The sequence below is a fragment of the Gasterosteus aculeatus genome, chromosome 4 (genome assembly GCF_964276395.1).
Source record: "Gasterosteus aculeatus chromosome 4, fGasAcu3.hap1.1, whole genome shotgun sequence".
In the NCBI taxonomy this organism is placed as follows: domain Eukaryota; kingdom Metazoa; phylum Chordata; class Actinopteri; order Perciformes; family Gasterosteidae; genus Gasterosteus; species Gasterosteus aculeatus.
In genome coordinates, this window is record NC_135691.1 from 13,385,314 (window position 1) to 13,407,718 (window position 22,405).

General features: G+C 43.2%; 1 protein-coding gene across 4 annotated transcripts in view; it reads left to right on the forward strand.

Moving 5' to 3' along the window:
• Positions 1-22,405, forward strand: part of unc5a (unc-5 netrin receptor A) — a 116,392-nt gene that overhangs the window by 54,786 nt on the left and 39,201 nt on the right. For all 4 annotated transcript variants that reach the window (XM_040173809.2, XM_040173807.2, XM_040173808.2 and 1 more), the window contains exons 2-3: positions 3,107-3,319; positions 21,803-21,946. In XM_040173809.2, coding sequence (XP_040029743.2) covers positions 3,107-3,319; positions 21,803-21,946 — 357 coding nt within the window. The remainder of the gene's footprint in view (positions 1-3,106; positions 3,320-21,802; positions 21,947-22,405) is intronic.

Genomic DNA, 22,405 nt, shown 5'->3' on the forward strand with positions numbered 1-22,405 from the left:
AAAAAAAAAAAGTAATTGGCTCCAAAGGGCACGATGTGTTGGGGCCATGAGGGAGAAGCACGAAACACAGAAGGGATTTCTAGGTTCTTTTTTCTTCTTGCTGACTCCTCATACTGTGGCGCTTTTACCTGAGTAGATAACAAGCAGTTAAAAAAAACATGCTTATTTAGAACAAACATGATAACACAGTACGGGCCACGCTGACACAAGCAAAGGTGAGGATAAGCAGAACGAATGTTGTTACAAAATAAGATTAAAGAGGCAATCTTCTTGGAAGTGATGCATTAAGTGAAATTGAAGCAAAAATATTGAGGATTGACAACAAAAACTGCAACAATCAGATTTTAACCATTTTCACGATTGGGTATTTCTTCTCTAAACATTTAATGTTTTTTTCGCGTCTTCGACTGCATGTCCTCCTGTGGACGTGCTCCGTCCCTGATTTGGGAGTTAACGTGGTCAGCTGGACACATGAGACATGGTGTCTGTGTGCAGCAGGAGATCTGCCCTGGACATCACGTCTCAGCACACAGACAGCTGGTGCACCTTTGGTGTGTGTGTGTGCGTGTGTGTGTGTGTGTGATTGTCAGTGTGTTTTAGGTCAGTTGAATGATAATGAATCGTCTCTCGAGAGGACAGCAGCTGCAAACAAGTATCAGGTCACAACCGGCTGCGTTTCTTTTAATAATCAAAACGCTTCCTCTGGATCCTTTTTACTGATAGTGTTTGATCACCATGTAATGGTTACTGGGCCCTAGCAGAACATTCACCGTGATCAATTCAGCCTTCTTCATTGGCTAAATGATCGGCGCGGGAGACATTTAGCATCCCGTGTTGGATGTTTGTGTGTGTACTCGATGATCTGGCAATGGACCCACATGCATTTGGCAATTAATGGCAGCTTTGGCCAATCGCTTACAGTGGAATCTAATCTAATGCAGGGTCCCATAGTGCTGCTGTATGTCTATTTGATTTGGGCATTGACCCGCAACAAGTCTGTTAAGGGGCTGATATTCCGTGTGCACGCGTGTGTGTGTGTGTGTGTGTGTGCGCGCACGTTGACTTTGAAGTACACAATAATCTAAGCCAATTTACTACGCATCAGCCCTCCATTAAGGGTTTGATATAAAGCAGTGCGTGACTAGAATGCCCTCCCATAAAAGGACAATTCACTTCTCCCAAAGAAATGACGTGTTTAACCTCATTAACCTGAAGTGCATGTACTAAAACGGAAGACTGACTCCTACGCCACACACATACAAACATCATCAAAAGTCGAGAGGTCGTGTTGAATGTGACCCCTGCAAATGAGCAGCAAGCGGTGAGTTAGCGGCATCAGGAGCTCATCAAGCCGCTCTCAGCACTCGTCCGCGTCTCCGGTGGCTTTCGGTTCTCTTTCTGTTTCAACATCATCTGTCCTCTATGAGGTTATTAACCCGGCAGGTGTGAAGCGAGTCTCGCCCACTGTTTAAGCGAGCGGTTGTCTTGTGTCTGCGGGGACGACTGCGGGTCAGCCCGGCCTGCTAATGGCTGTGGTCACAAAGCTGGAAGCCGGCCCATTAGAAGAAGCCGCCGTCATTAGGACCAACACACTTTCAAACAACCTGACCTACTGGTCCCATGCTGTTTATTAGCAAAGTTTTGGCTCTCTCCGTTAGAGCAATTATACTCAGCATTCATGATGAACTGTGGCCTTTTCCTTCACTCCACGAGACAAGAAACACACTCACACTGGCATAGTAAATAATGTGGTCCCGAAGAAGTAGCCGCCATAATGATGACATTTTCTCCCTTGCAAATGTGTTGCAAAAAGAAAAATGTGATTGGAAGGGGGCGGGGGGGGGGGGGGGGGGGTGTCAGCAAGTGATGTATGTCGTTCATTGGACACAGAACATTTAGTTTTCATTAAGAGTTAAACATGTACACGAAACGTTAATGGGGTTCAGCGGCAGCAGCAGCAGCAGCAGCAGCAGCAGCATGCTCCACTATCTCATCCCGATAAATTAGCGACTCAGCACACAGAGAGTAAGAGAAATAAGAGAAGAGGCGTTAATTTAATGTGCAGTGGGGGAGGAACCAAGCAGATAATATCTTTATCCAAAGATTGGTGTTTATGACTCAACGTGATATGATCCCGGACCGGCAGCCTGGCCGAGAGAGGCGAGGATGAGAGGGGGGAGCGAGGCCGTTTCATTATGAGAGCTGTGCACCGCCGTCCTGTCTTGCTGCACGGCGAGTGATGGAGAAGGTTGTTAATGCCTGAACTGTCAGCCATGTTTGATTCGGGGCAGAAAATTAATACCACGTTTCTTTTAACAGGGATTTTATTTTTGGATTTACTGGTCTCCCCTGAGTGTCTGCGTTGTAAAGAGGTTATATTCCCTCTTTCCACTCCGCTCTGTGTCCTCTCGCTATACCTCTCAGCGAGCTAATATGTTTAGAGAGAGGAGCGAGGACGTGTGCGCTCTAGGCTCCTTTGTGTCATTCGGCGTTTGTGTTGAGCATCTTTCAACCAGCCTAAAAGTTTGCTGTAAATCGCAGCAGTGTCCCCTGCGAAGGACAGCGCTTGTATCTCAGCTCAATCTTCCACATCTCCTATAGACAGACTCTACTGCATATAGGGAGCGGGCTTTGAGCTGTCAGTCATCTTTAACCTGCCCTGCCTCTCACCCCGTCTCGCTTATCGCCGCCCGAGTTAGAGGCCTGGTTGAAGAGCCGTAAAGCACGGCGTGAAGTGGCCCAGTCGCTGAGGCAAGATTTATGGCCGCCAGTCCGTCAGCGGGGATGTTAAGCGGCTGTGATTAAGAGCCGGAGTGAAGACCCGGGCCAAAAGAACGCACAAGGGCACGGCCCGTCACTGCCGACTCTTCTCCGTACAGTCTCTCTTCTTCACTCCGTCTGTCCATCTGTTTCTGTTTTTAGGTGTTTTTTGCCCCCCCCTTTGCATCCATATGCATGAGTTACGATTCACCAAGGACACAGAGTCCGCATTAGATATTTGGCGTCTTCTGCCTTTTGTGACAACTTGAAAACATGAAAGTATTTCCTTTTTTGGCACCCCTTTAAAATCCTCCCCCCCTCCCCCTTTTTCTTTAATTCCCTGAAGGGTCGGAGCACGCCACAGCAACACTTCCCGCCGCCTTTTCTGACCTGTTGCCTCACTTCCTGGTGGAGCCGGAGGACGAGTTCATCGTGAAGAACAAGCCGGTGACGCTGACCTGCCGCTCCAGCCCGGCCACGCAGATCTACTTCAAGTGCAACGGCGAGTGGGTCCACCAGGACGACCACTTGATCGAGCGGACCGTTGACCCAGCTACAGGTGCGTGCAACCACCCCACCACAGATCTTAAATCCCCCCCCGCCCCAAATTGAGCTCTTTCTATTTTTGACTGTGAGACATGTGCCGCTCCATAGATGCATTATGCAAAGTGCTTGCATCTGAAAGCAAGGTTTGCAATTTGCCCGTGATTGCTGTGCTCCATCAGGCTCTTGGCTCGTCCTCCAGCCTATTTAGCCTGCCAGTCTCATAATAAGCACATCGGTTTCAGTCTCAGAAATCGCGATCACCTTGGAGACCTGTTTGTTTTTCTCTGCTTTCTCGGCTGCCACAGCCCCCCCTACTCCCCCCCCCCCCCCCCACGCCTCCTCCATCGGTTTCACAAACATGCATGACACTGATGTGGTGTGATTCAGCAGCGATCTGCAAATTCAAACCGTCCATTTACAGTCTGACAACTGATTGGGAACGAGAAACCCGCAAATGACAGGAACACACGCGCACATATGCTAATGCACCCTCTGATTTGTAGCTCAACATAACAAATGCACGCACGGAGAACATAATACGCACAACTGAGAAAGACACACAGATTCCAATAGGAAAGTAGGCGTAAATCATGGAATGTCGTGGGACGAACTAACTCTTAAGTGTCCAGTTAATCTGACACTTTTTTGGGGTAGGTGATTTCTGATATATATTCTCCCGCATTCAAACTTTGATTGGTGTGCAGGCCCATTCCTGCAGCTTCTCCTTTTTTGTCCAATAAACATGAAGTATGATTTTTAAAATGACAGCTTCGGTACCACAGGGACCTGAAGGCAGGAGGCTGTGTTTCCACGTGTGGATTAGTTTTACCTGGTTTATTAGGCATCAGCCGCAGATCTGAAAATGCCCCCAAAAAATATGCATTTGGAGTTAATTGAAGCTCTTGCTTTGTGAATAGAAAGTGAACACAGAAGGCAGCACTTGAGGAAAATTTGAACAATTACCAACCCTCTTCTCCCTCCTGTGTTGTTTCATAACAGTTAATTCTCAGAGTTTCGCACAGTTCTTTGGGGGAGTGATAGAAATTTAATTAAAAGGATTGCCAATAACAACAATCTTTCTATGTGTTTTGGATAGTGTCTCTTTTAAATTATTAGTCAAAAGTCTACTAGCCACAAGTGTAAAGCCAAGTGTAAATGCAACGCCTCGACAAGCTGAGACATAAAGGACAAGCAAATCGTGGTTATATAACTTTTCTGCTTCCTCCAGTAAATGATTTTCATTAATGTGTTAACGGGTAACCTGGTTTCAGTTATGAGGGGTTTTAGAGACCTGGCTACATGCTAATCTCGTGTTCATATGTATGCAAGACAGCCCAGAGTGACGCATTCCCATATTCAAAATGATTCCATCCAAAGTCTGACTGAGACTGAAATCAAAAGAAGTAAGTTTTGACTGCTAAACATATTTCCTCTGCGAGGGAAGGTTCCTCTCTGCCTGTCCTTTCCCTTCCCCGTCTGCTCCACGCAGACACACAATCAAAAGAAAAAGAAAAAGAGTCTGCGTCTCAGGGGGAGGCGAGAAATGTGATTACTGACCTGCGGCATAGACTCTGTCCACAATCTCTGATTACCCACGTAACCCGGTTTCCCCGAGTAACCTGTTTACTGAGGTGCGCGTAAACTCACTGATTGTATGATCTACATGTTATTCGTGGCTCCAGACACTTTGACATTGTGGCGTCGGCTGCTTCCCTGGATACGACGACATGAAATGCATTTTGTCAGTATGAAGAACTCGCCGTGCCCCATAAACTTTATGGCGACCTCACATTACCAATGCAATGTTAATTTGCCAACATTTAATGATGATGGGCCGTTGGCCTTATGGTTATGAGCCGTTATAGTCAGCATTTATTTGTCTACAAAAGAAATCTGTGGTGCCGGGTGCCACGGACCCCTGCAGGTGCAGATGGGGCTCTGTCTTTGGAGAGCATGTGAAGTTTCCCAAGGCCTCCTTGCAGCTCTTCACGTCACTCTGTGCCCCCCCCCCCCCCACCTCCCCGCCTCCCACCCTTTGATGATGAACGTCATGTATGTGGGGCTGGGCAGCTATGAAGGACAAGTGGTTGTCTAGAATTATGGCTTCTCCAAGGTACCCACATCGATCGCTCAAACATTCGTGCTGTTTAATGTCAGCACCGACCAGAAGAGTTTACTGAGGCTCCTCTAATCCCCCTTCCTACAAGAAACATCTGAGGTGCACACGTGTCTGTGTGTGTGTGTGTGTGTGTGTTCGCGTGTATGTGCGTGCCCTTAGTGCAGGCCTGTCAGGCTGTTCTCTCACACTGGCCGTCACAGTCACACTGGACTCTACACTTGTACCTGTTGCCAGGCTACCAGGACTTTTGTCACACCAAAAGCTGCCCGATATCCACATCCTGCCTTGAGAGGACGAACGAGGAGTTTGGAGACTTAACCTAGTTGACAAAAATTGATTTTGACAGTATTTCTACAGTAGCAGTGTAAAATCACCTTCTCAAAATAGCCCATTTCTGCAATAGAGGCTTTGAGAAGTGTCCTACTTGTCTGAGTGGTCATCTCTGCTCATGCTCTTCACTTGGCAGGGTGTTTTTTTTCTTCTCCATTAAAAAGTCAAATATGTAACGCCATGCACCCATGTGACCACACAAAGCTCCTCATTGACTGGTGGGTTTACTGATAAGGACCATCAATACTTTTGTTAATGAGTTAATGTTAATGTTCTCTGTAAAATAATAGAAATAGTAGAAGCATCAAGAGTCAGTGCAGTCGATGGTTGTCACATTTGCTCCGCTCTTCCTCTTTCTCTGACCCTGATGGATGAGGGCCCTATCAGGAGTGAAGCACACTCGAATCAAAATACATTGTTGTATATGAGCAATCTTACTGAAATGTAAACATCAACGCAAAGGAAAAACTGCTTTTTGTAGTATTTCAGAGTTCGTCAAATTGTTTTCAGAAAGGTTCACGAACCTTGAAGCAGTAGGTTTTTCTCATCTAGTAGATCTGCTCTACAACAATCCATTGAACGTGACGAATGAGTCCTAGATTATTTATTTTAATAAATAAACATTTATTTAATCTTTTAATTAATCAGGAAAGCCTCACAAAGACCAAAAATCAAAATTTCAAAAATAAAAAATGAAAAGATATAATACAACATTCGTAATTAATTTGAAATGCAATTATAAATTTATGATTAATATTTCTAACATTTTTCACATTTTTAGCATAAAAAAGACTTTCAAATCAACCCCCCAAAAAATAAAATAAATAACTAAGACCTATATAAAACAATGACGGAGACAAATGTATTTAGCCATTTCAAAAATGTGATGGAGCAGCACACACAAATGTTGAAAACATCACATGGAGCAGCGCTCAGAAATTTCTCTCCCACTTCAAGATGCTTACAGTAGCAAAGATAACGATGAGTCACCGCGGTGATAACAGGAGCCATAATAGGTCAAATTATACCAAAATAAAAAGAGTTACATGCTCATTTCTATGAATACAAATATGCAATTTGATGATATACTGTAAGATGAACGTATCAATTATATTGTTTTTATCCCTTTTCACATCTGTGTTAAATATTGGTACTTTTTTATTGTTGTTGAATGAGCTGATAAAGTAAGAAGATTTGAATTTAAATATAATGGATTAAACAAAAGTACATATACATATGTTTATTTATTGTAACTATTTAACAATATATCTCTTTATTACAAGATAAGCTATTTTAAGTATCAGACAGTATTATCCATAGTTTCCCTTCAGCGCTCAAAAATTACTGCTCGTAATCTTCGTCAAGGCGACACATCATTCAGTATCTCTGTGTTTACCGGCTTGAGCGTGCACACATGCACTTTACCACGCTAACATGGTAACAACATCCACAGAAGCACTTCATTTTCTGCTCAGAACGACTAAATCTTTATTTCGCTATAGTTGTTTAATACATATTAAAGCCTTAAGCATTGTGTAGAAAATCTTTAATGTCCACGACTGTTATTTTGAAGGGGCCGTTAAAATAAAGTCTGGAAATAAAGAAAATCTTAAAGATGCTTACTGAAGAAACCATAAACTTAGAGAGATTTATTTACATACCTAATACTATATTAATGCTACTATATTAATGCAAGAACCTTTAAGAAACCAAACGATTAATAAAACCTTGTGTTCAACGTACGAAAAGCAATAAGAAAATGCGTAACTAGACACATGCCTAAATATAATTCCCTGCTGAGGCAGTCACATGTCTAATGACTTTTGTGCATGTTTTCATCATGAAAAGACCCCGAATGTAAAAATCTCTGATCAAAGTGAACAGAAGCAGACAACAACCTTTCCGGGTTGAAGTGATATGGGGAAGTGATCACAGCCGAGTCAATCATATTCATCCACCTCCCGCAGACTGTGACGCACGTCAAAGAAACTGGAAGGGTTTGAGTTAATAACGGACCCGAGTTTGAAGTGCAGACGTGTTCCCCGTCGGCCTGCTCCGTACTCGGGGCTCAGGAGGACGTGTGGCTAAGCGCCTGCAGAGGACGTGACCTCCGGCCTCACCAGACAGGTCTGCTCATTGAAACTGATCCAGTGCAGGATAGACAACGGACAGCTGACCGTGTGCACTGCTCAGTTACAGCTAGTTACTGACCCGCACCCCCCTTTGTACTCTGTGAACACCCAACCACCACCACACACACTAGTATACCTACGCACAGGGCTCACAATAATACACTTACACACTTGTCCCTGCAGCTCATGGAAAGGGGAAGAAGATGTTTCAATTTGTCCTTCCTCTCCCGGTATCAATGTCCGATATCGATCCATCCTTGAGTCCATCGGTTCCCATTACCTGTCCTCAGTAACTTATCTCAATTGTTATGGCTGTGGCTGCCTCCCAAGTCCCAGTCGGCTCTGTCTTTACCGGGTCATCCCGCATAGAGCAGGAGAAACGGAGGCGTCTGGCGAGTCCTAACAAAGACATATCCCCTCTGAGCAAATCAATGCTGACAGTGTGTTTGCATAGATTAGGAGATTGTGCCGCTCTATGATTTCTCATCAGACACATGATGAGGAGAAGGGAGATTGGCATTTGAGTGGAGGATAGTTGTATGGGCCGGGCTGATTTGATTGTGTTTGCATTTCATCTGGCAGCATTGATGGAAACGATTTTGATCACGCGTGGCGTTGTCACCCCAGCAGAGAACCCTCTCAGGTGGAAAATACATTCCTATTTCAATAAACCTCTGCAAAGGCCTTATAAAGATGTGGGGAGATTATATTTTCTTTGTTGATTGAACCGGATGTCGACAAGACTTCTACAATGGAGGCAGAAGAAGATGGAAAAAACAACAACATGCTTCGCATTGTTGCTTTGTGAAAGTGACATTTTCATGGTTTACAGCAAAACATTATTAATAAACTCTTTTATATTGTTTTTTCATGACTGTATATTAACCGATTACCTCCAGGTTTGTTAGGTGCAGCTCCTCTCCTCTAAACACAGCGTATGACGTAGTAAATCTTTTTTTTATGAAATAGATATTTTCTGATTGACAAGATCCTGGGTTGTAGTGTGATGACATATTTCATTTCTGGTCTAAGAGGGGAGATAAGCTAGGCTTAGCCGAAATGATCTACTTATCCATGGTATTATAGCGGCCAATCGGCTCTCTGACTTCCACCCCTTCCCCTTTGTCCCCGTATTTTCTGTCTTGAGTCTTTCCAGTCCTGTACAGGTCAACATCATGGCTGCCGATACGTTTACAGCAAGCTGACACTTTTTACGTTAATAGTATTTTTTCAAATGTGAAAGCAGCCATCAGCTCATAATCACTCTGTTGTTGTCAAATTGCAGTAAATTCATGACCAAGGAAATGAGAGAATCAGGGGGGACAAGAACAATATCGTCCTAAAGGAACAAAAATGCCCCGAACCGCCTGCCAAAGGGACTAATTGACAATGCGTTATTAGCTGCTTCCCCATAATGGGACCTTTATTTAATCCCTTCCTTGATTGTGGGACAGAGGGGGACATATGTGTTTTTCTTTTCGGGCAGGTCCGTGTGAGAGAGCGTCCGCGCGTGTGTGTGTGTGTGTGTATGCCTGTGTGTGTGTGTGTGTGTCTGTGTGTATGCCTGTGTGTGTGTGTGTGTGTGTGTGTGTGTGTGTGTGTGTGTGTGGTGGGTTGATGTGAACGTACGCGGCAATGCAAAACAACACACCTCAGAGCGGAAGTAAAAAGCAGCGGAAGTAAAAAGCAGCGGGTGAATTAACCCCCCCCCCAGTTGAAACAGACTTGACAGAAAGGCCAACTCCACGTATGTTTTATTTTGAAATTCAGAGTAGATACACGGTATGTTCGTTTTGAAGTTGGCCTTGACAAGGAATAATTAGTTTCAAAATGAACCGCAATTAGTGGGGGGAAAATGGGGCAAAAAAAGATAATTACCATTTGTCAAACAACAACGCCGGCGTTCCATTCTCCCACGCACGCAGCCTTTGTCCTCCCAGCAAAGCGTCGCCTGCGTCGGCCCCATGTTGGCTTTTCTCAAGGAATTTAATATTGTCAGTTTCACAAAAGCGGTGCCCTTGCTGGAAGTTGGTATGCGCTCGGTACTCTTTTAGTCGGTGGTTATTTATTTTACAACTTACAACCGTCTTCAACGGTGCAGGTTATTTATTCACCCCTTTCAACAAAGACTGACCTGTTATCAATACAGTCTTTTAAGCTCACATCTGCAGCTTGTGTGCGATGCATCGAAGAGCAAAGGCACAAATAAAATGTAAAGTCTGTGTGATCATGTTGACTTCATCCTTTTTTAAATAATAAAAGATGCTAAATAGTGCAGTTTTTCAGCTTTGCAGCACGAATGATAAAGAATTTGGAAATGATTTTTAATTCAATTACCAAAGGCTCAAAGATGGGTGTGTATACCTTTTGTGGGAGGCGTCATGGCCCTCTGAGCCACGTGAACTTATTTGCTTGGAGTCGAACCGTATTTCTAAGCTTCTTGTTCCCTAACCAAGAGACCTGAATAGAATGCAGTATGAGTGCTGTATTAAAATGCAGCACATGCTTTACCCGGGCCACTCGTACCGCTCTTGTGCTGAGCAAATAAAGGCCAAAGTTGCAAATACGCTCGAGTTTCCACAATGTGCCTCAAACTGTGTCTTTTTAACTCGGTCGGATTCAGAATGGAGCAGAGAGGAGACGTTTTCTCCTTTTCTCATTTAACTGTAAATACATTTTTTATCTTTCAAGTTACCTCCACGTCCAATGAAAATGAAAGACCTGCATTTTATGGTGACAGGGAAAGACTGAGTGGGAGTTTGTGGTGTCGATCAGCACCTGCTCTGCTGCTCAAATTCGTTTGAAAATAGCGGAACTATTTGTAGTGGGAGGTGTAGACAGGGAGCTGACAGGTAAATAGTCCATAGAGATTTTTGATAGGCAAAGGAACTCAGTTGCTGACAGTTAACGCTCTGTGTGTTTGGCCCCAAAGAGACTTTCTCTTAAGGTATTTTACACACTCCTCCGACAAACCGCAACTCCCCGACCTCCTTTTAAACCACAAAGCTGCAGGGTGTCCCGGGTTTGGCTTAGCGGTGACATTGTGAAAAACACGTTTGAGGCTGCGAGGGAAGAAAATGGCTTCAAAGTCCTTCGTGAAGTGCCGTTTAAAATATGAAAAGGTGCACAAAACCTTCTTCTCTGGAAACAAGACGCATAATATCGCGTTGCAGATTCCACACTAAGCATGGAGTGGGTGAGCCGTGTTTGATGAAGCCTGCTGGACGCTGTGGTGGGCAACAGAGTGAGAAACAAGCAGGCGAACGCGTCTGTTTCCAGGGAATGAAAACCCAAGTCGGTTGCCAGCAGGTTGCCGCCCGCATGTTACGCTGCTGAATTTCAGTATCGCGCGGTCACTGCGTCGACCACAAATGCACAAAAATAAAGAAAATGCCCGCGCGCTTTGAGAAAACCTTTTCACCAGAGCGGGTGCTCAATGAAGCGCGCTAAACAAGAGCTGCGCCCAGTCTGGCAGCCATCAGGAAGCAATTTTAAGGTTTTCTGCAATTCCAATAAATAATTGATTAATCCCCATTGTTGTAGACCAATAGTTTGTTTTCTAAAGTGGTTTGTGACTTTATTATTTATTCATTTATTATTTTTTTCAAGTCAAAGGACATAGATTCCCGTCTGCGTATTTAGTCACAAGATAGTTGAAGGTACATGCGCTTAAATGGAATAAGAAGCTGTGATTAGGAAACAACCGTTGTTTCCTTCGGTTGTCGCCGCCGGGCAAGTTAGTTTGTGTCGCTTTAAGGAATACTGACAATATTTTTGTCTCTGTGATAAAATGCTGCCTTTAGGTTTTGGTCGGAGAAAGCAATGTTAAATGTGTCTACTTGGCAAAATAATGAATCACTTTAGTCAGATTAGTCGTTAATGGAAAATGTAAATTAATTGCACTTGGGATGTTTCCCAATCTTTGCAACATCACGTGCCTTTATAATTCCCGAATCAGCATTTTTCTCCTTTTAAGAAAATGATCTCTGCTGCATCTGTGCACGTCATTCCAACGCCGCCTCCAAACAACTCGTACCTCTGATATCAAACCAAGCTCTTTACTTTTTATTCTCAATCTTCACCGTCAGGTTATTTGTGGAACACACAACGCAGCGTCTTGCATCTACTGCATAAATAATTGATACAGTTGCATTTGAACAAAGAAATTAATATTTAAAGCTCAGTCCATGTTTCTGTCTGCAGCACTTCGAGCCCTCATGCGTGTCCCTGTTGTTGATTGTGGACTGAACAATGTGGTTCGCAATGGAATGAGAACCGCGTGGACTCGACACCACTCGGGCAAACACAATACAGGTTACGGTTGTGAATAAGCTTTATTGTTTTGCGGTCCAGCTGCTCATCCATTTCTTACACCAGAAGCTTCATAGTAGTCCATAGAGTTTTTTTCTTGCATATTTCCAAGGCTGTGTCCAAACCTTTTACTATTTTTACTATTATTTGAGGGTTTAACATCTCATTTCAATGTGAGGTCGGTACGACTTTATCGTACAAGACAGACGGATTCTGAGTCACCAGAATGTATGTACATCACAGCACCATGTTGACATTGATTATTTCAAGGTTTCTCATGATGCCTTTTGACTCCATGCCATAAGATTGCACGTGGTCCATTTAGTCATAATGTGAAAATGTGTCAAAACTTTTGACTGGTATGTTACCTCAATTTATTTATATTTATCTTTTTACTATAAATAAAATAGCAATAAAATTAGCTTAATTTCCATGCAAACAAAATATTTCCTCACACTTCACAGTAGGATAATTTTCCTTTTTTATCTGACCAGCCTGATTATGTTCACATGATTTTGTTTACGCGATCAGGCTGGTGGGTTTCCAAGTCTCTTATCAATTTAGAAGGCTTCATTCTGTCTGCCGCCAGTATTTTAAGACACTTTCTTTTTTTTAACAGACACTTGCGTCTCTTCTTGGCCGACCATATTGCTCGTAAAGCCCAGCAATGGATTTGCCTCGTTATATTTTCGCACCTTTTTTTGTGCCGTTGTTGTGGTCGCGTCTCCTCTTGCAGCTGGAACAGACTATCGTCTGATTTACACTCTGGAATAGTCACAAATCAGTCCATCATAGCACATCAAGACCTTATTTCCCCCTCTCGCCCGCTCTCATGCTCTCTCTCTCTCTCTATCTGGGGGCGCGAGGAACAAAGTTCATGTCACGTCGGTTTTATATATATATATCATTTTTTTTAAATATATTGTTTTACCAGTGTGTGTTTGTTATTATTGTCACTAGATGTTCACGAGATAACTGAATCCAACAAATGATGAACAGCGTATTGTTTTATTCACATCTGCAAATAGCAAAGAAAATAGTTATTATCAAAACGGAGTATACTTTATTAGAAGTACAAATATAAACTCTGGTACCTTTTATGAAAGTAGAAAATACTGTTTTGATAGAAAAGACTTTCGTAGCCTCTGTGTTGCCCCGGGCTATTTTCCCCAATGCTGTTTGTTGTTTAGCTTAATTTCTACATTCGATGGCCACACACCATCAATGGATTATCAAAAAGCTCTGCCTTCCGACCAAAGGAGGGACCAGGCGATGGTGGGTAGGGAGGGGAAACCATAATGCAATATGTATGTCACAGAGCACGCGGCAACCCAGATGGGAGCCAGGCTGTCTTACCTGAAGCAGTTTTCCTTATTTACTTTGGCGCCCGAGGGCATGTCAGACGAGGGGAAGAGAGTCATGTTAGTTGGGGAAAATTATCAGATTATTCATGTGTGTAACGTTCTATCAGATCTTCCCACTCTGCGCAATGTAATGGAAGCAGAAGCAAAGTGCTCAAGGCCTTCACCTCTGACTTTCACTCAATGGAGGAAGGACAAGGTGCGTGTGGAAGATAAAGGAGCGGGCCCGAGTCACTCCCAGCCTGGAGACTGTGGCCTATAAAACATTCTGCTCTTGCCAATCACCAGGGTCAGGATATATCGGATGGAGAGTAATTACAACAAGCGCACTTGGTTGAGGGCCCTGCGGTACATCACAGCACTGCATCTGTGAGCGTCTGTGTTGCAGCGCTCTTTAGGAAAGGTGGGGCAAACTAATTATGGAGGCACAATGTAAATGTAAAAATCCATTGCTTTGAATTAATGTCCCTCTGATGTAATCAGTTGTGGCTTTTCCATGGAGGCGTACGATCAAATATAGCTGTGAAACATAAATGGAGATCTGATTCTAATGTTTGTCGTAAGATGTCTCTCGCTCCGTGACGTGTTTCAAGCTATTTTAAAGTTTTATGCATCAATTCATTAACACCAGCAATTCCCAAAGTGTGGTTACTGCATGTGGGCCGCGAGAGGTCATTTACAATAAATAAATAAAATGGTTTTAATTCTTAATTTTGAAAAGTTTGAAATTAATATAAAAATATTTATGATTTAAATTACAATTGATAAGATACAAAACGCACACCTTTTTCTCAGTTTAAGTATTATTTGAACAATTCTAGCGGCACTTTAGTTATGTGAAACATTAATTGATCTTGTACTTGTACTCTTGTTCTTGTACTATTAAAGTAAATATATATGAGCTCCGGAGAAAATGGTATACAAAACATACATTGTCGGGTGGGCCGCAAAAGATTTTCAGATTTCAAAGTGGGCCGCGGCATTCTTGAGTTTGGGAACCGCTGATTAACACCTTTCAAACATGCGCCTGTGCAGCTGAAAACATTTAGGTTGACTGTGTGGAGCATTGTTGTGGTATCCCCTGTGGACTAACCGTGGTTTGTGACAGTGGCAGATATGTCAGTAAAATATCTTGCAGAATAAAGACGCCATTTTCCTGGGACGTGCAAATTCATATTCCATCATAATTCATTATTACTGCTGAGCTCAGACGATTTAAATTCAAAGTCTGCCACAAAATGTCGTGCACGTCTAAGGTCTGAATAGACTGAGTGCGACCCCTGAATGCTTGTCTCTTGTATGTTAGAGCACGTTGTGAGAGGTGATCTTGTCTAACCAGTAGTTTTCTCTTACCTTAAGCTGATTCAGTCATCTCGAGGACTCGGTTGGTGTGTCGGACACTGAACTCCCAAGTTCCCGTGTTGTTCTTTGGCAGAACGAAAACTCTCTTTACTCTTTACTCTAGAAAGTCAAATGTAATCTAATCACCCTTTGCATTGATATATATCTTTATTTAGATTTATGGTCGAGTTTACTTTTGGTTTACCATGTTTTTTATGATTTTCTTTGTTTTGTTTTAACTGTCTTTTGAAATAATAGTTGTGGACATTAAGGGTTAACAATGTTCCGAGCTTTAATATGCACAAAACAACTATTAGCCTTGCAAAGATATAGTGGATTAATGTCTACCTGCCCAGCGGCCAGGTCGGCAGGGTGTGCCACGTACTATAGTGCATGTGAGAGGATTTTTAATCTTTATATACATGTGTATTTCCCACTGTGCTCATGTCCATAAAACCATCCCCCTTTTATGGTTAATTTGTAATTTGAAGGTCTCGAAATTACATTAAAAAACACACACAGTGGAGGTTAAGGGTTAAAGAGACCTGCACTTGCAGTCGCTTAGTAACGAAAGCATAATTTCAAAACAGCATGTTAGTCTATGAACTAATGACGTTATATTTGTGCCTCACTTGTGAGCGAGCAATGCGAGATTTGAAGCACAGAAAAAATAGGTTTTAAGCTCATAAACAACATTATCTGAAAGAAAAGGCAGTTTTATGTTTTAGCTCTGAGGTCAGAACATTATTTTGCGTATTTGCTATTTTTTCATATTTATTTCATACACTTAAACAATATCCGCTCACACTTTACCCCTCTTTGAGGCAAATTCCTTGGATAAAACTATCTCATCATCCCAGACTAGGAGCTGATAAAACACAAGTCGCTATTCTATTTTCAGGTTTAAAATTGCTGCAGATGAAACATTTTGTGTGATTTTTGCGTCACATTGTAGCACTTTGCCAGGTACACGGAGCATACAGGAAAGCCATGTTAACAATGGAAGGATGTTATTAGTTATTATTCCATGTTAATGTAGACAATAACAATGCAAATCTATTTAAATTAGCGCAGAGTCAATTTGTATTTACTCAGAAAAGAACATGGATCTCCCATTGTTCACTTCGCAGGGCCCAAACACGACGCCATAGCCATTGAGACTCCCCGCGAGTCTCCTTGGGTTGGCATTGGACTGAGCCTGGCCGGATTGATTGGAGCACTACCTGCTTCTCTGTTTGTCAGCCATGAATAATCTGTAACGACATTCCGAGCATCAGCAGGGGCCTTGCAGCGTGCATCCATTGTGGAAAATGGACAGCTCAATCAAAAGAAGCTCTTGAAGAGCCGGCCATAACCGCAGGCAGAGCCTTGACCCAGAACGCTGTCCCACTGACTTGTGCCGCAACCTCAACGTCATCCCTAAATGGGAGGCCTGACTACTGTATTCCCGCCGAACTGGGGCCTCTTTTTTTGCTTCCCCTCCTCCTCCTCCTCCTCCTCTTGCGACCATCTCTCTTGCTGTTTAATAGAGCCATGCTTCACTCAGAAGGCCACGTCATCCTTGTTAGGAGGCAGACGCTGATGCCGCCACCTGCCATTCGCCACCATCCACGTCAGGGAGCACGGGCCACTCATCACCTCACTGCTTTACATGGTAATGGAAGGCTGCAGAATTGATGATGAAGCAGTTATGCCCTTGGATTCATGACCTGGGGTTAACATTGAGTTATTCACGCATGGAAAACCTACACAGTGTGCTATGTGCCTTTTTGTTTGTAGACCAACGTCAACTGGCGGTTGACAGCTTGGTTTGGTGTCAGGACTTCTTTTGTGCGTAAAAGGTAAAGTAATTGGTCTGAGGCAGAGGGTATTGTGGCTTCCTTGAAAAGGAGCTCTGCGCTCATGATGCCGGTGATGACATGATTCCGACACGTACAAAGAGGAACGGCGGGAGGAAATGAAACACTTAGAACATGCTTTTGACTGGTTGCCAGGATGTGCAGCCGGCGCATTCTTGAGAGTGTTCATCTGCGATTTCTCCCCTCAACCATTGTGAACTCTCTGCCTTGAAATGGTTCATTCCACTGATGTAGGCCCAACCCTAATCCCCCTACATCTACTGATGAATCCAAGCCACACACACACACACACACACAGTAGGGATGCTGCCTAATTGAATTTCCTTGGACACAATGAACACACACTGTGGACCTGCAATTTCCAGTCCTTGCCTTTGATAAGCAAATGACCCCTATGGAATTGAGGTCACAGCCTGCGAAAACAAGAGTGAGAGAGTGAAAAATAAAGTCCTGCGCTCAGACAAGCCCAATATCGACTCACCCGGGATTGAGACCAATGATGTTTACCCTGTGTGTGTTGAGCCCCTGCTGGCTCAAGGGGAAATTCATCCTACCCACACACATGCACACGCGGACACGCATCCGCACACATACAGAGGGTCTCGTCTCTCACGGTGAGACTTTGTCCTTTTCCTCACTAATAGTACAATGATGCTTTTTTTTACATCTAGATAGGGTGCATGTGTAAATACTTTACCACAGATTGGAATAAGGGCCAGAACAGTAAGTGCGGGTGCGTACTCCGCGCGCGTGTGTGTGTGTGTGTGTGTGTGTGTGTATGTATATGTGTGTGTGTGTATGTATGTGTGTGTGTGTGTGTGTGTGTGTGTGTGTGTGTGTGTGTGCGCGCGCCAGTGGATCTAGTAATAGCTTTTATTGTACTCCATTGCCCGAAGTCTGTGCACCAAGCTCCATCTTATAATAGTATGGTCAGTTCATTCATGAACTCAGCCACTCTGCATCGCTTGCATTCTTTTTTAGTCCTTTTGTTTTGTCTGTTAAAAGTCAAGACGACTTGAGGCAAAAGAGTGCGTTGGCTTTGATGTCTCGAAGAGTGCACAGCCCCGATGCTTTTACGGATGCTCCTTTGAGATAGAAGCCCTACATGCTTTTCCCTGCATGCTTTTCCATCCAAACCAAATGTTAAACAGAAATGTGTATATGAAGGTTAAATGAATTATAGAACTTCAAGGCAGTCAAAAAGTTGATGTGATCTGTTTTTCTCAAAGAAATATATTGCCAATCAATCCATGGACAGAAGATGAAGCTTTTCTTTTTTTATTTAAGGCATACAAATTGGCTCTTTATCAAGCCCACGGAGTCAAAATTTTGCCATGGGAAACACTGCAGAGAGCTGTGAAAATGCAGATTGCAGTTTTAATGCAGTTGAAAATGTAAGTCTGGTCAATACAAAACTGACCAGGAATTAACATGTAACTGTGATCCGGTATCATCGCGTCAAACATCCAATTATTTTGAGAGTAAAGTGGAATTTACCACCAAATACAGAAATTGATTAGTATTGGGACTAGTTATGACTGCACCTGAATGGTATGTTCTGTGTGCAGTGTTACAAGCTTGGAGATGTGTAGTTTCCAAATATACAGCCGAGGGTTGTCACCCTCACTTGTTATACAATACAAATAAACTCACCTGGGTTCCAGGTGCAAGCCCAGAATTCACAGCGTCAATCACTTAATCAGCCCTTTAAAATTGTTATTTTACTGAGGTTTGGAATATTAGTTCATTTATAAATGTGCCACAGACCAAACTGAAGGCTGGTGAAACAGCAAAATGTTAGTGAGCGCAGGATAACATTGTAAATGTCTTTTTTTTTAACTCTTTTTAGTTCTTAACACCTTGGAGGGTCCTAAGAATACTATTATGAATCAGTATTCATACAATTAAATTATAAGTGTCCGTTTCCAGAAAGACCAATTTTTCTATGGATCACTGGCTAATGTATCAGTCATCTATGAGTGATGTTTATAAAGTTTTGTATCGCTAACAGCCCTCCCAGTAGAAAAGACTTTGGAGAAAAACAACATGAAATAGCGGCCGGTTCAATCATTAAAATCTGCTAGAAAATTACAGTCCTATTTTGTTCACCATGTGATGAGATTATTTTGTCCTACTTATTAATTGGAGTGAAATTGGAAAGTGACTCACAGCAGTGTTACTGGAAGGTGTCAGACACAGAAAGCAGGTAATTACGGAGACAGGAAGAGATAAGAAAGAGGAATGCAATTACCCTAGCAAGCAGTCGCACAAATTGCTCCTCTTAGGATTTCTCACTTCAGGTTGCTATTGTTCATTCTTTGCATCTCCATTCTGATCTATACCTCTCACCCTCCAGCTCAAAGAAGGAACGGTTTGCATTAATCAAATGAAGTTCCCCTGTTAAGCAGAGCCATACAAAGCATTAAACGGGGTTTATTGACAAAATCCAAGTGCACATCTTCAAATAGATTTTTCCCCAAATCATTTTGCTGAGCTAAATCTAAATCAAGACAGTGTGATGTTCCATTGTCTTTCCTATGCGAGGCGGTGATTCAGAATTAAGTTTGATTTAACTTTCAGGTTTGACGGCCCCTTTCAGATTGCTCGTCCACGTCTCTGTGCCCTACACTTAACTTATTTTTGTCACTAACCCCTTCGTTCACAACACCGGCGTTCAATTACCTGCCCCTGGTTTTTCTTCCTGCACACGTACACTCCCCTGCTCTCCCCGTACTGGTGCCAGATTGTCTTGCGCTCTCCCCTCGTGATAGTTTCTTTGGTTTAGGACTTTGCCGTGTGGCCTTTTTTTTCAGCTTCCCGTCGGAGTTGTTTGCTTTTACTGACTGACTTCCCGTGTTTGACTTCCTCGCACTGAATAAAAGACCGTGTCCAGTACCTCACCTCGTCTCCCGGGCTGTTTGAGTCCCAGAACTCCCAGAATTGTTACAAGTTGCAGGCGTGTGTTCATACACATACATACATACATAGCATGCATTGCCTTTTTAAAGGATTGAATTAATGACTCACACATAATAGCAAGCTGAAAGAATTGCCCCTCTCCAAAGTCCCTCCTTTGTGTAAAGTGTATAAATTGCACATTGCAGCATATACAGTGATCCCTCGCCACTTCGCGGTTCACTTATCGCGGATTCGCTATTTCGCGGATTTTCATATTGCATTTTTTTTTTTTTTGGTGCATTGTGCTCTGCATTCTGATTCGCTAAAAACTCACTCCCGAGCCGTTCATTACAGTTCTCCAACGTAATCGATGGTGGCATGTCGGTGTACAAGGATCTTTTTGCAAAGAAGAAAAAAGAGCGACAACAGCTGCCTATCACTATGTTCTTCTCCCGAACAAACACACCTGCACCGCGGGCTTCAGAAGAAGAGAACACTGCAGAGCGCAGTCAGGATGCAGCGGCCCAGTCTGAAGAGCAGTGAAACGGCCTACACGCGAGTCACTGTATTTGTATTACATGTAATAGTTGCTAATTGTAAAAAAAAAAAAAAGTTTTCTATTTCGCGGATTTCACTTATCGCGGGTCATTTTCGGAACGTAACCCCCGCGATAAACGAGGGATTACTGTATTTCAAATAAAAGTGTATATAAATTAAAATATGCTGCATTTCATTAGTTTTTATTGATGCTATACTGTAGCTGACATTTTAGTACACAAAATGCAATTGCAGGAAGGTCTATTGTTCTCACTTAGCATGCTGTATGTAGATCTCTCTGCCGTTGGGATATAAAAAGTGAGTACATTTTATTAACGCTCAGATTGACGCTTGGTGGCTGGGTTAACACACACACACACACATAATCCCATTGACTGTGATCGCATATAGCAAAAATCTACTGCATTTAGAAGCTGGGACACGGGTGTTCTTGTTGTCAGCATGTGATCCCCCGCACCCCCCCCTGAGTCACCGCTGGGCCGGACTGCACTCACGAGGGCCCCTACACATTGGTGCAGTTTGAATTGTTTACGAGAAATTCCCCCTTTCGGTTTGATGAATACTCTGCATCAGCACAAGTGCTTTCTATAATTGCCGTATAGGCTTGATGGCCTGATAGGTGCCACTTAGCCAACCTTCAGCCAGCCTCAGCCTGGAGCTGGGAATCATCACCTCGCAGAGAGTTTGCAAGGGGAGTGTAAGTGTCACAAAGTGCCTTCACGTAAATGGCTGATGAAGAGCGGCTCTCCGTCGAGACGGCCTTGTGTATATTCTTGTCCGGCGGTCTCTGGGATGTATCCTCTGTGAATGTAAAATCTTCAGCGTTAATATAAAAGGTTCAGCACGTCCCTCTCTACAAGACCCGAGAGGGAAAAGATGTGAAAGGCGAGAGAGCTGGAAGCTGAGGGGAAACACGGACAATCTCTTCATCAGAGTGAAGAGAGAGCAGCGCACGTGGTAGGGATCAAGGTCGTAGCTCAATATATAAAAAATACCTCTGGATTACAGGTACCAAATCAAAGGTCAAAGGAAAATGAAATGAAGGATTGCTTCTTGAATTTAAAAAAAAGGACTCGCACAACTTCACTGTTCTGAGGGTTTAGCAGAAGGGATTTCTTCCCAATATTCCGTAGTCAGGAGAAGCAGTATCTTTACTGTTTTTGGCCTCGCACTACGGCGCCATCACCTTTATCGACAGATTGTGGACTTCCCCACTCCCAGATTTGATAGAGGCGCAGGTTTTTCTTGAGTATTTTTGTTTGTCGAGTGTTTGTTTAGTGCCCCCCTTGTTCCTTCCCACCGGTTTTCACGCCTTCCAAATTACACCAAGGATAGCTCTGAGGCGCTCTCCTCATTGCGCCCAGTTAACAAGCACTCTGTTTGTATTCGATTAGGGTTCTGTGCTATTTTACTTCGCTTTGCTTGCTTTAGTTGAAATGACTTTGCCGGGATGAAGGTACAAAACGCAGTAAAGGATTCCGTTTTTTATTTCCATCAAACGAGGAGGATGAGGGATGAACCTGCGCTCATCCAGGCCCCTCCCCCCGATTCGCTATTTTGACAGTTGTTCTTTTGTTTGCTTTGCAGCGCTGCCAATCATGCAGGTGACTATTGACATTACCAGACAGCAGGTGGAGAAGATCTTCGGTCTGGATGAGTACTGGTGTCAGTGCGTCGCCTGGAGCACCACCGGAACCCAGAAGAGCCAAAAAGCGTACATCAGGATCGCTTGTGAGTACACTTTAAAACAGTCACTGGGTTATTACCAATGCAAATGCAGCTTAACAAGGTGCTTACATAACGCATGCCAGGTTGTAATAAGAGTATATTAGCCTTTCTTTCTTTTTTTTGCTTTGATTTGGTGGGGAGAACATCTAACTTTCATTTAACAATTAGCCCAGAGGCCTTTGTGATCTCTGCACAGCGGTGTATTACTGCGAGTACAATTTAGCAAAATCCTCTTCCTGCGATTATACTTAAGAAGTAAATATTCAACCCTAGAAGGGAGAAACAGAGAGAAATGCGCCTGCTCGAAGGCACTCTTAGACAAAAAGTGGAACACTAAATTTGAGTATTCATGAGCACATCTTTCTCTGGATACAGTATATCAGCAATGATCCCCATGAAAGTAAATGGAATAAAAACAGATTTGAAATGTATTGCTGTGCTGCAATCATAAATCTGTCTGGG